The following is a 12984-nucleotide window of genomic DNA, read 5'->3' as shown; positions in this document are numbered from 1 at the left end:
AAACTTGTCTCAAGAATGCATTTGCATCTTGCTGCACTTTTGCACGTTTGGAAACATCAGTATGTAGCATGGTACTAGGAAATAACATATGGCTATTTGAGCGGAAAAACTGGAAAAAGTCATGAACGGTTTATATTGCAGCTGTAATCCGTGGGCAATATTTTCTCATCTGTGTGTTTATATCGATGACCTTATTTTTCTGTGTGGTTTTCTCCTCTGTGTAGGCTGCAGGTCAAGGTGAAATGAGGCAGGAGGTGAGTTTCTTTAGTTTTAGAATCTGTCCGAAAAAAATCCACTCGTTTTATGAATTTGAGACACATAAGCAGCTAAAAAATATATGCTGGTTATTACATTTGTACTATATGAGTATCAATATGGTATGCCAGTTGAGCTCTCTCAGAAATATAGTAGTCATTGAAAACTCCAAATTTCTTGGAATTTAGGACCCTATTGTGCTTGTTAATACCTGGAGAGAGCTTCATTTTAAGCAAAATAATTGTTTTGTTGGTATTCAAGAAAGAGCTATATTTTCATTTCTAAGTATGCTCCTTGTTACAAGCCATTGAGTTCATTTAGCCTAGCAATTGAAGTTTAATCTGGGATTTTTTTCCTTAGCTGTGTGAAGGGTCCAGAGGAGGAAAAAATCAATACATATTTCTACTACAATGTCTTCTAATCGAGTTCACACTTATTTAATGATAATATTTATGTAGTGTTACACTAAATATTTTCACAATATAAATAATTCTAGTTTTGGGTATCCATAATTCTCTTAACTGATTTTTTTTTATTTATAGCCAAAGAGAAGATCAGCCAGACTGTCTTCTGTAAGTAGTCTTTAAAAAGTTGCCTGTGTAGTGTAAAACGTAATTTTAAAATTCAGGGAATCACGGACAATAGTAGTTATTTAATACAAGATTTGTTTTTCATGTTTTAAGAAAAAACTTTCACACCAAGGAAATTTTTTTTTTAGTTTGAACTATACTCATTTATTTTAATTAAGAGATTGAATTTCATTGTTAGCTATCTTTCTTCAATTATGATTTCTTACTTTTCTCCCCATACCATTAACTTGCGTTTTTTGATGCAGATGCCTGTGCCTGTTATACCAGAGTTGAAGCCCAAAAGATCATCAACTCCAAGGGTAAATATTCAACATGCAATATTGAGAAAAAATTGATTTTCTTCAGAAACAAGCTTTTGGGAAATGTCCACTTTCCTCAAATTTTCGGCTCATTTAATAGTATATTACATTTTACTGTATGGTATATGTAAACCCTTTCAGTAGGGAATATTATTTGTTCATATTCTGTGATTGTCCACTGTGTTTTGGCATTTTCATTAGGATGAGACAAAACAAAATTTTAGTTGGATGGACCCATAAAATGTATATGCCTTTGACATCATACAATCACAATAGTGATATTCCTGGGAAAACAAAAGGTGTAAACTGTAGAAACCAAAGTAATGTTTTGTAAGAAGAGTAGTAACTAACATTTGAAAATACTTTGCAGTTTGAAAAGTGCTTTCACATACATTATTTTTAAATGGATACTATTTCATATAGAATTGTATGTTCTGATGTTGTGGTTAAAGGCATTAGAAATAGAAATAATTTCAGTATTAAGTTCACTTTTTCTCCCTATATTTATGTTTATTTATACATGTGTAAATGTGTGTGAAAATAACACAATTTTATTTATTTTGAACTGCTTTATTGAGGTATGATTGATGTTTTAATGATGGGTTGGATTCTTAAAATTATGAAAGGTTAAAGCTAGGAGGAACTTTAAAGGTCATCTAATCCCATCATTTTGTAGTTGAAGAAGCTACAAATTATGGTCACATTTGTAAAATACTTTGGAATCCATGATTAAAAGGTATTGCTAAAATTAGAGCATGTGAAGTTTTAGAAATAATAATAACAACAGAAAATAAAGTTTCTTTTAATTTTTTCTCCATTTTGTATTTCAAGATCACTATTCTATAAAATTAGGTATTCAATTTATAGTTTTTTAAAATAACAAACACTTTATTTCCATTAACAACAGAAGATAGTGCTAGAATAAAACAAATGCTATATAACCATGAACTTTAAAATACCTTCCTTGTGTTTCAGTTTCTATATTGCATTTTATTTTCTAAAGCAAGTTCACATACATTGTATCATTTGCTCCTTATAACATCTCTATGAGTTAGGTGGTATTGCTCTGTTTTAAGTAGGAAAAAACACGCTCAAAGTGATTTATACTTTTGCTCATGATCACATCAATTAAATAGCAGATCCAGAATTCAAACACAGATTTTCTGGCCCCTTAACCCATACTCTTTCTACTACATACATACTTGGGCAAAAAGCTTTCTTGGTAAAGCAGTCATGATTCAAGTCATTCCAAAACTTATAGATACAAAGACTGAATCTCCTATGTTTCCAGGTGACCTCTTTCAAATCTATCTGAATTGATACTCTCACTAATATAGTATTTCTCTTAATTATTACCATTGGAGGATTTGCAGGCAACAAAACCTTATTGCTAATTATTAGACATAACAGAGATAAATTGTCCCCTTCTAGTAAAACTCTAGTCAGAATTAATTTATCAAAGCCTAACTGGTGCTGGCAATTAGCCCTGAGCAGCCACTGGTCAGCATTCTAACTTGTTACTTCTCATTTAAAAGAAAATTTGTTTGATTTATATCAGAGGAATATTATTCATTTTTAATGGCACTTCAGGTTTACAATGAAACTGAAAGTGCCAAGTGATAATTTTATTGATATTAAATTTATATTGGTATCTTAAGGGTTTCCCATAAATTATTACAACAGTTGGTGAAATAACTTGGGCCATTTAATCAATGCACCAGTTAAATTATATATTTATTTTTTAATTCTGTGTTGCTGAATAGAAAATGAAGATAAAAAATGATACAATGGAAAAAAACACAGATACAAGTGCCAAAACAATAGCTGAAACCAAGCAAGAAGTTGTTACAGAAGAATACAACAATAAAAATGCTGAAAATGGAGAAGCCAAAATTAGAGAGGTATCTTACGATATTAACAAATTTGTACACTTGAAAGTTTAACAATGAGTGCAACTGAAAGAAATCTTATTTCTTGCCTTGTAATTTAAAAATTGAGAAACATTTAAATGATTAGTGGTTTATAGTGTCTTAGTTTGTTTGGGCTGCTTTTAAAAAATGCCACAGACTAGACTGCTAATCAACAACACAACTTTATTTCTCACAATTTTGTAGGCTGGGATATACAAGATCAAGGTGCTAGCATTTTTGGTGTCTGGTTTGGCCCTCTTTCTTGATTTATAGGCAGCAATCTTATCATTGTGTCCTGACATGATGGAAAGGACAGGAAAACTCTCTGGGACCTTGTTTATGAGAACACTAATCCCATTCACGAAGGCTCTACCCTCATGACCTAATCACCTACCACATACCTCACCTCCAAATGACATCATATTGGGGATTAGGTTTCATCATAAAAAGTTTGGGGGACACAAATGTTCACTTTTACAGCATATAGTATAATAGTATTTAAGGGCAAATAGTATTTAAGGGCAAAGGATAGAAAATTAATTTAAAATATGAGAATTTACAGGTATGGATAGTGGGAGCACTGGGTTAGCATTGCTATTAATAGAATAAGCCAGTGATCATGACTTAATAGTAATATAATGACTCTCTTATTAAATACAGACCCATATCTATTCATTTTGTCAGCACATGGACTGCAGATTGGAAAATAACTATGTAAATGTCTATGATCTTGTTTTACATATTTAATGCATACCACATTTTTTTGGTATCATTAATCTACAATTACAGAGAGAACATTATGTTTACTAGGTTCCACCCTTCACCAAGTCCCCCCCACATACGTCTTCACAGTCACTGTCCATCTGCGTAGTAAGATGCTGTAAAATCACTAGTCTTCTCTGTGTTGCGCAGCCCTCCCTGTGACCCCCACGCACTATACATGCTAATCGTAACGCCCTCTTTCTTTTTCCCTGCCCTTATCCCTCCCTTCCCACCCATCCTCCCCAATCCCTTTCCCTGTGGTAACTGTTAGTCCATTCTTGGGTTCTGTGATTCTGCTGCTGTTTTGTTCCTTCAGTTTTCCTTTGTTCTTATACTCCACATATGAGTGAAATCATTTGGTGCTTGTCTTTCTCCACCTGGCTTATTTCATGGAGCATAATACCCTCTAGCTCCATCCATGTTGTTGCGAATGGTAAGATCTCTTTTTTTCTTATGGCTGAGTAATATTCCATTGTGTATATGTACCATCTCTTCTTTATCCATTCATATACTGATGGACATTTAGATTGCTTCCATATCTTGGCTATTGTAAACAGTGCAGCGATAAACAAAGGGGTGCATCTGTCTTTTCCAAACTGGAGTGCTGCATTCTTAGGGTAAATTCCTAGAAGTGGAATTCCTGGGTCAAATGGTATTTCTATTTTGAGCATTCTGAGGAACCTCCATATTGCTTTCCACAATGGTTGAACAAGTTTACATTCCCACCAGCAGTGTAGGAGGGTTCCCCTTTCTCCACAACCTTGCCAACATTTGTTGTTGTTTGTCATTTCGATGATGGTGATCCTTACTGGTGTGAGGTGATATCTCATTGTGGTTTTAATTTGCATTTCTCTGATGATTAGCGATGTGGAGCATCTTTTCATGTGCCTGTTGGCCATCTGGATTTCTTCTTTAGAGAACTGTCTATTCAGCTCCTCTGCCCATTTTTTAATTGGATTATTTGCTTTTTGTTTGTTGAGGCATGTGAGCTCTTTATATATTTTGGATGTCAATCCTTTATTAGATCTGTCATTTAGGAATATGTTCTCCTATACTGTAGGATACCTTTTTGTTCTATTGATGGTGTCCTTTGCTGTACAGAAGCTTTTTAGCTTGATATAGTCCCACTTGTTCATTTTTGCCTTTGTTTCCCTTGCCCGGGGAGATATGTTCATGAAGAAGTCACTCATGTTTATGTCCATGATATTTTTGCCTACGTTTTTTTCTAAGAGTTTTATGGTTTCATGACTTACATTCAGGTCTTTGATCCATTTGGAGTTTACTTTTGTGTATGGGGCTAGACAGTGATCCAGTTTCATTCTCTTACATGTAGTTGTCCAGTTTTGCCAGCAACATCTGTTGAAGAGACTGTCATTTCCCCATTGTATGTCCATGGGTTCTTTATCCTATATTAATTGGCCATATATGTTTGGGTTAATGTCTGGAGTCTCTATTCTGTTCCACTGGTCTGTGGCTCTGTTCTTGTGGCAGTACCAAATTATCTTGATTACTGTGGCTTTGTAGTAGAGCTTGAAGTTGGGGAGTGAGATCCCCCCCCACTTTATTCTTCCTTCTCAGGATTGCTTTAGCTATTCAGGATCTTTGACGGTTCCATATGAGTTTATGAAATATTTGTTCCAGTTCATTGAAGAATGCTGTTGGTAATTTGATAGGGATTGCATCGAATCTGTATATTGCTTGGGGCAGGATGGCCATTTTGACGATATTAATTCTTCCTAGCCAGGAGCGTGGGATGAGTTTCCATTTGTTAGTAACCTCTTTAATTTCTCTTAAGAATGTCTTGTAGTTTTCAGGGTATAGGTCTTTCACTTCCTTGGTTAGGTTTATTCCTAGGTATTTTATTATTTTTGATGCTATTGTGAATGGTATTGTTTTCCTGATTTCTCTTTCTATTAGTTCATTGTTAGTGTATAGGAAAGCTACAGAATTCTGTGTGTTGATTTTGTATCCTGCAACTTTGCTGAATTCCAGTATTAGTTCTAGTAGTTTTGCAGTGGAGTCTTTAGGGAATTTCATGTACAATATCATGTCATCTGCAAATAGTGACAGTTTGACCTCTTCTTTACCAATCTGATTCCTTGTATTTCTTTGTTTTGTCTGATTGCTGTGGCTAGGACCTCCAGTACCACGTTGAATAACAGTGGGGAGAGTGGGCATCCCTGTCTTGTTCCCGATCTCAGAGGAAAAGGTTTCAGCCTCTCGCTGTTCAGTATGATGTTGGCTGTGGGTTTATCGTATATGGCCTTTATTATGTTGAGGTACTTGCCCTTTATGCTCACTTTGTTGTGAGTTTTTAGAATGAATGAATGTTGAATTTTGTCGAATGCTTTTTCTGCATCTATGGAGATGTTCATGTGGTTTTTGTCCTTCTTTTTGTTGATGTGGTGAATGATGTTGATGGATTTTTGAATGTTGTACCATCCTTGCATCCCTGTGATGAATTCCACTTGGTCGTGGTGTATGATCCTCTTGATGTATTTTTGAAATTGGTTTGCTAATATTTTGTTGAGTATTTTTGCATCTATGTTCATCAGGCATATTGGCCTGTAGTTTTCTTTTTTGGTGGGGTCTTTGCCTGGTTTTGGTATTAGGTTGATGTTGGCTTCATAGAATGAGTTTGGGAGTATTCCCTCCTCTTCTATTTTTTGGAAAACTTTAAGGAGAATGGGTGTTATGTCTTCTCTGTATGTCTGATAAAATTCCGAGGTAAATCCATCTGGCCCGGGGGTTTTGTTCTTGGGTAGCTTTTTGATTACTGATTCAATTTATTTGTTGGTAATTGGTCTGTTTAGATTTTCTGTTTCTTTCTGGGTCAGTCTTGGAAGGTTGTATTTTTCTAGGAAGTTGTCCATTTCTCCTAGGTTTTCCAGCTTGTTAGCATATAGGTTTTCATAGTATTCTCTAATAATTATTTGTATTTCTGTGGGGTCCGTCGTGATTTTTCCTTTCTCGTTTCTGATTCTGTTGATGTGTGTTGACTCTCTTTTTCTCTTAATAAGTCTGGCTAGAGGCTTATCTATTTTGTTTATTTTTTTGTAGAACCAGCTCTTGGTTTCATTGATTTCTTCTATTTTTTCATTCTTCTCAATTTTATGTATTTCTTCTCTGATATTTATTATGTCCCTCCGTCTGCTGACCTTGGGCCTCATTTGTTCTTCTTTTTCCAATTTCGATAATTGTGACATTAGACTATTCATTTGGGATTGTTCTTCCTTCTTTAAATATGCCTGGATTGCTATATACTTTCCTCTTAAGACTGCTCTTTCTGCGTCCCACAGAATGTGGGGCTTAGTGTTATTGTTGTCATTTGTTTCCATATGTTGATAGATCTCCATTTTAATTTGGTCATTGATCCATTGATTATTTAGGAGCATGTTGTTAAGCCTCCATGTGTTTGTGAGCCTTTTTGCTTTCTTTGTACAATTTATTTCTAGTTTTATACCTTTGTGGTCTGAAAAGTTGGCTGGTAGGATTTCAATCTTTTGGAATTTACTGAGGCTCTTTTTGTGGCCTAGTATGTGGTCTATTCTGGAGAATGTTTCAGGTGCACTTGAGAAGAATGTGTATCCTGTTGCTTTTGGATGTAGAGTTCTATAGATGTCTATTAGATCCATCTGTTCTAACATGTTGTTCAGTGCGTCTGTGTCTTTACTTATTTTCTCTCTGGTGGATCTGTCCTTTGTAGTGAATGGTGTGTTAAATTCTCCCAAAATGAATGCATTGCATTCTATTTCCTCCTTTAGTTCTGTTAGTATTTGTTTCACATATATTGGTGCTCCTGTATTGGGTGCATATATGTTTATAATGGTTATATCCTCTTGTTGTACTGAGCCGTTTATCATTATATAATGTCCTTCTTTATCTCTTGTTACTTTCTTTATTTTGAGGTCTATTTTGTCTGATACTAGTATTGCGACACCTGTTTTTTTCTCTCTGTTGTTTGCGTGAAATATATTTCTCCATCCTTTGATTTTTAATCTGTGTATGTCTTTGGGTTTGAGGTGAGTCTCTTTTAAGCAACATATAGATGGGTCTTGCTTTTTTATCCATTCTATTACTCTGTGTCTTTTGATTGGTGCTTTCAGTCCATTTACATTTAGGGTGATTATTGAAAGATATGTACTTATTGCCATTGCAGGCCTTAGATTTGTGTTTACCAAAGGTTCAAAGTTAGCTTGTTTACTACCTTACTGTCTGACCTCACTCGCTTATTGAGCTGTTATAAATACAGTCTGATGATTATTTCTTTCCCTTCTTTTTCCTCCTCTCCATTCTTCATACGTTGGGTGTTTTGTTCTGTACTCTTTTTAGGAGTGCTCCCATCTAGAGCAGTCCCTCTAAGATACCCTGTAGAGGTGGTTTGTGGGAGGCAAATTCCCTCAACTTTTGCTTGTCTGGGAATTGTTTAATCCCTCATTCATATTTAAATGATAATCGTGCTGGATACAGTATCCTTGGTTCAAGATCCTTCTGTTTCATTGCATTAAATGTATTATGCCATTCTCTTCTGGCCTGTAAGGTTTCTGTTGAGAAGTCCGATGATAGCCTGATGGGTTTTCCTTTGTAGGTGACTTTTTTACTCTCTCTGACTGCCTTTAAAACTCTGTCCCTGTTGTTGATCTTTGCCATTTTAATTATTATGTGTCTTGGTGTTGTCCTCTTTGGATCCTGTCTCTCGGGAGTTCTGTGTGCCTCCGTAGTCTGAGCAACTATTTCCTCCCCCAGTTTGGGGAAGTTCTCAGCAATTATTTCTTCAAAGACACTTTCTATCCCTTTTTCTCTCTCTTCTTCCTCTGGTACCCCGATAATGCAGATATTGTTCCTTTTGGATGGTCACACAGTTCTCTTAATATTGTTTCATTCCTGGAGATCGTTTTATCTCTCTCTGCATCAGCTTCTATGTGTTCCTGTTCTCTGGTTTCTATTCCATCAATGGCCTCTTGCATCCTCTCTATTCTGCTCATAAATCCTTCCAGAGTTTGTTTCACTTCTGTAATCTCCCTCCAGATGTCTGTGATCTCCCTCCGGACTTCATCCCTTAGCTCTTGCATATTTCTCTGCAGCTCTGTCAGCATGTTTATAATTTTTATTTTGAATTCTTTTTCAGGGAGACTGGTTAGGTATGCCTACTTAGATCCTTTCTCAGGTGTAACTATGTTGGACTGAACCAGATATTTTTGCCTTTTCATGGTGATAGCAGTGGCTGTAGGCAGTGTGCTGGTGTGTCAGCTGGGAGAAGAAAGTCCTTTCCTGCTTGCTGTATGCCTTGCCCTTCTCTGCTGTCTGTGACGGTTACCTGCACTCCTGGAGCAGCCACCGGGTTAATCCCCTAAGCTGCTGTGGGCGGGGTGTCCGTCAGAGCAGCTTGGAGCCCTGCGGGGAGTGTCAGCCACACCAGGTGAGCTCCTCCATGCTATCAACGACCCTGCCGGGCAGCTGTGTAGCAGCAGCAGTCTTTAGGTCTGGCCCGGGCGGCTGTGCGCTGGGCTAGGATTCCGGTCGGCTGCTGTGAGCATGCCTGCTCCCTCTGGCTCCGCTGCAGGTGCGCATGAGTCTCTTCCGTGTATGCTTCTACCGGGCTCTGGCTTCACTGCTGCCGGTGCGCCTGAGCCGCACCCAGTCTGTTCGGTCATGCCGCTGTGGGCTAGCACAAGCCTCTCCTGCGGTGCAGAGATCTGCTTCAGTTTGTTCCGGCGCTGCTGTCCCCGGCACACGCTGCCACTCTCCTGCTACTGGGCCCGTGTCTCGAGGTCTGCGCCAGTTGGAGGAATGACTGGCAGGCTGCTTATTGCTGTGAGGGGCTTCAGAGCTTCCCTGCCTCCGTTTAGGGCGCCTAAGTTTTCCCAGTATTCCCAGTTGCCAGGACAATGTCGTCCAGCTATGGGGTCCCTGTCTCTTTAAGACTTGCAGAAAACACTCGCTTTTCTTTTGTCTCAGGGGCACCGGTTTTGGGGACCTGCCCCCAGGTTTTGCTTTTCCATTTTTCTAATATCCAGCACCCCATGCACCTTGTGTCTGCTTTCCAGGTGCAGATTTCTAGAGCTGGTTGTTTAGCAGTCCTGGGCTTTCACTCCCTCCCCGTTCCGACTCCTTTCTTCCTGCCAGGTTTTGGGGTGGGGGAGCATTCGGATCCTGCCTGGCCACGGCTTGTATCTTACCCCCTTCGTGTGATGCTGAGTTCTTGCAGATGTAGATTTATCCTGGCTGTTGTACTGCATCCACTGGTGTCTCTTTTAGGAATAGTTGAATTTCTTGTATTTTCATAAATATATGTTTTGGGGAGGAGATTTTCTCTGAACTACTCATGCCACCATCTTCCCAACATACCACATTTTTACGTATTGTAGTAAAACACTAAAAATGAGATATAGTGGCAAATCTAGAAACCAAACCTGTACATATAGGGAAAATCGTGTATAAGTGATCCTATGATATCTGGTAAAATACTTTTAAAGTAACTTTTCATAATGAAAAATCTCACCATTAAAGAAACAAAATATTATTTCTTCAAAGGATATATTTATATGCATGGTACTCATTGAGATTTCTGATATAGAATATATGCTATTTTTATGTATTTACTCTATTTCCTCATATTTTTAATGAAAATTATTTATATGAACAAGTTTTCCTGAATGTGTGCATGATTGTATGGAGATATTTTAATTAACTCTATTTCTTAGAATGTTTTCCTTGGATGTGGTATTTAGGCCTTTCCCACAGGAAAGCTGTTTTCTTGTAAATGAATTATTATTCTTTCCATAAAATAGATATAATCCTGTCTGAATATTTACAGGAACTAAATTTAAAAAAATGATCTTCTTTTTTGTCTTTATACACATAGGCACCAGCTCCTGAAAAAGAACTTGAGAAAGGAAAAGAAGAAAAAGTTGAAGCTGTTGAAGAAGAGGGAGGAGAAAAGAAAGAAGCAGTTTCAGCAGAAGGAAAAGATGAAAAAGATCAGAAAGGAGATGGAGAAGATCAAGAAGAGAAAGAAGATGGAAAAGAGGACAAAGATGAAAATGGAAAAGAAGAAGAAGACAAAAAAGAGAAAGGAGATGTAAAACAGGGTGAAGATGAAAAAGAGGAAGGAGAAGATAGCAAAGAGGAAGAAGATAAACAAGAGAAAGGAGGTGAAAAACAGGGTGAGTATGGCAAGGGGAAAGGAAAAGATGGCAAAGAATCTGAAGATGGAAAAAATAAAGGAGAAGATGAAAAACAAGGAGAAAATAGAAAAGAGAATGAAGATGGGAAAGAGGATGAAGATGGAAAAGAGGACAAAGGTGGAAATGAGGAAGATGGAAAAGAAGACAAAGATGAAGAAAAAGCAGAAGAAGATAGAAAAGAACAAAATGGGAAAGGAGATGGGAAAAATGGAAGAGATGGAAAGGAAGATGAAAACAAGGCTGAAGTTGGAAAAGAAGTAGTCAAAAAAGAAGAGGTCAAAAAGGAAGATGGAAAAAAAGAATCTTAGAGTATTATTTAAAGCTGCCCTATATAGTTTCTTAATTTGGTAATATGTACCTCCATGCTGTAATGTTAATAGAGATGAATATTTTTATCAAGTATTTTATAAACAGCTTTTCTTTAGTATCGACTTAATTTCAGAACATCTTCATACTAATTATTAGCCACAACATTCCTAACATGAAGTGTTTATCTATAATTTTTAGTTATAATAGTGGAATATATAGAAAAACATATTCTTTCAACTTTGTCAGTGAATTCCTTTCTCTGTAAGTTATGTATTAAATCTTTGAATTTTTATTTTACTTCCATATGTGATAATTCCACAAAGTGGTGAGATCCCCAAAGAAAGAGTTTCTTTCAAAGTTCTTGTGGTTCTCTAGGCTGCTTTTATAAAGAAAGTGAACTATTTTCATGTAATACTAAGAGTTAGAATTTTCTTTCCCAAATACAACTTTGGGAATAAATAAAAACGTGGTCCTGTTTTTAAAAGAAATAAAGATGTTTATTTCAGAAGGGCAGTTCTGATTATATGTGTATCTACAAAATTTTTACTGGATTTATCTTAATAAAAATTATCTCCAAAGCTGAATATAGTTTGTTGTATCCCCAAAAGTGTGGTTAGTGAAGTATTGTTACAGTACTTCAGTATTTTTCAATTGTGATGTTCATGAAAGCATTTTTAAATTTTCTCCTGAGATAAAATTAACATAACATAATATTCACCATTTTAACCATTTCAAAGTGTATAATTCAGTGGTGTTACTAAATAGTACGTTGTGTTACCATCACCACTATTTAATTCTAGAACATTTTTGTCACCCAAATAAGCAAAGTACCAATTAGTAGTCTTTCTCCTTTCCCCTCAAACCTCCTACCAGTGGTCCCTGGCAACCACTAATTTACTTTCTGTCTCTAAGGGTTTGCCTATTCTGGATATTTCATGTAAGTAGAATCATGCAATACGTGGCCTTTTGTGTCTGGCTTCTCTCACTTAGCATAATGTTTTCAGGTACATCTATGTTGTAGCATGTGTCACTACTTCATTCCTTTTTATAGCTGAATAATATATTCCATCATTATGCTACATTGTTGGTTGATGGGTATTTGTATTGTTTCCATATTTTGTTAATTATGAATAATGCTGCTGTGAACATTCATGTACAAGTTACTGTGTGCAAGTATGTTCCATTGCTCCTAGAGAGATTCCTAGGAGTGGAATCACAGGATCATCTAGTAATTCTGTGCTTAACTTTTTAAGAAACTTCTAGATTGTTTTCCGAAGTGGCTTCAGCATTTCATATTCCTACCAGCACTGTATGAGGGTTCTAATTTCTCCACATCCTTGCTGATGCACATTATTGTCTGTCTTTTTGTTATATCCACCCTAGTGGGATGATTCAGGGGTGATCAAAATTATGGTGATTTTGATTTGCATTTCCCTAATGATGTTGACAATCTTTTCATATGCTTACTAGCCATTTGTACATCTTCTCTGGAGAAATGTCTGACAAATCTATTGCCCTTTTCTTAATTGGGTTGTCTTTTTAGTATTGAGTTGTAAGAAGCGTCTATATTTTAGATACAATTCCCTATCAGATATAAACATTTGAAAAACTTTTCTCCATTAAATGATTTGTCTTTTTTCTTCTTTGATAGTGTTCTGTGATGCACAGAAGT

The 12984-nt window shown here is 36.5% G+C and overlaps 1 protein-coding gene across 1 annotated transcript; it reads left to right on the top strand.

Moving 5' to 3' along the window:
* Positions 1–228: 228 nt before the first annotated feature.
* HMGN5 (high mobility group nucleosome binding domain 5) lies at positions 229–11484 on the top strand. The gene is made up of 5 exons (XM_036929968.2): positions 229–254; positions 798–827; positions 1091–1144; positions 2908–3045; positions 10682–11484. Exons 1-5 carry the CDS (start codon positions 243–245, stop codon positions 11309–11311), a joined length of 864 nt encoding a protein of 287 aa, XP_036785863.2. The 5' UTR covers positions 229–242; the 3' UTR covers positions 11312–11484.
* Positions 11485–12984: the final 1500 nt, after the last annotated feature.

This window comes from Manis pentadactyla, chromosome X (genome assembly GCF_030020395.1).
Source record: "Manis pentadactyla isolate mManPen7 chromosome X, mManPen7.hap1, whole genome shotgun sequence".
In the NCBI taxonomy this organism is placed as follows: domain Eukaryota; kingdom Metazoa; phylum Chordata; class Mammalia; order Pholidota; family Manidae; genus Manis; species Manis pentadactyla.
Note: the sequence above shows the minus strand (reverse complement) of the source record. Positions and strands in the feature narration are given on the sequence as shown.

Bases quoted from the DNA above. Each gene is read 5' to 3' on its own strand.
- HMGN5 (XM_036929968.2), top strand. The intron at 828-1,090 runs GTAAGTAGTCTT...TTTTTGATGCAG, and splicing joins GATCAGCCAGACTGTCTTCT to ATGCCTGTGCCTGTTATACC. The intron at 1,145-2,907 runs GTAAATATTCAA...GTTGCTGAATAG, and splicing joins AAAGATCATCAACTCCAAGG to AAAATGAAGATAAAAAATGA.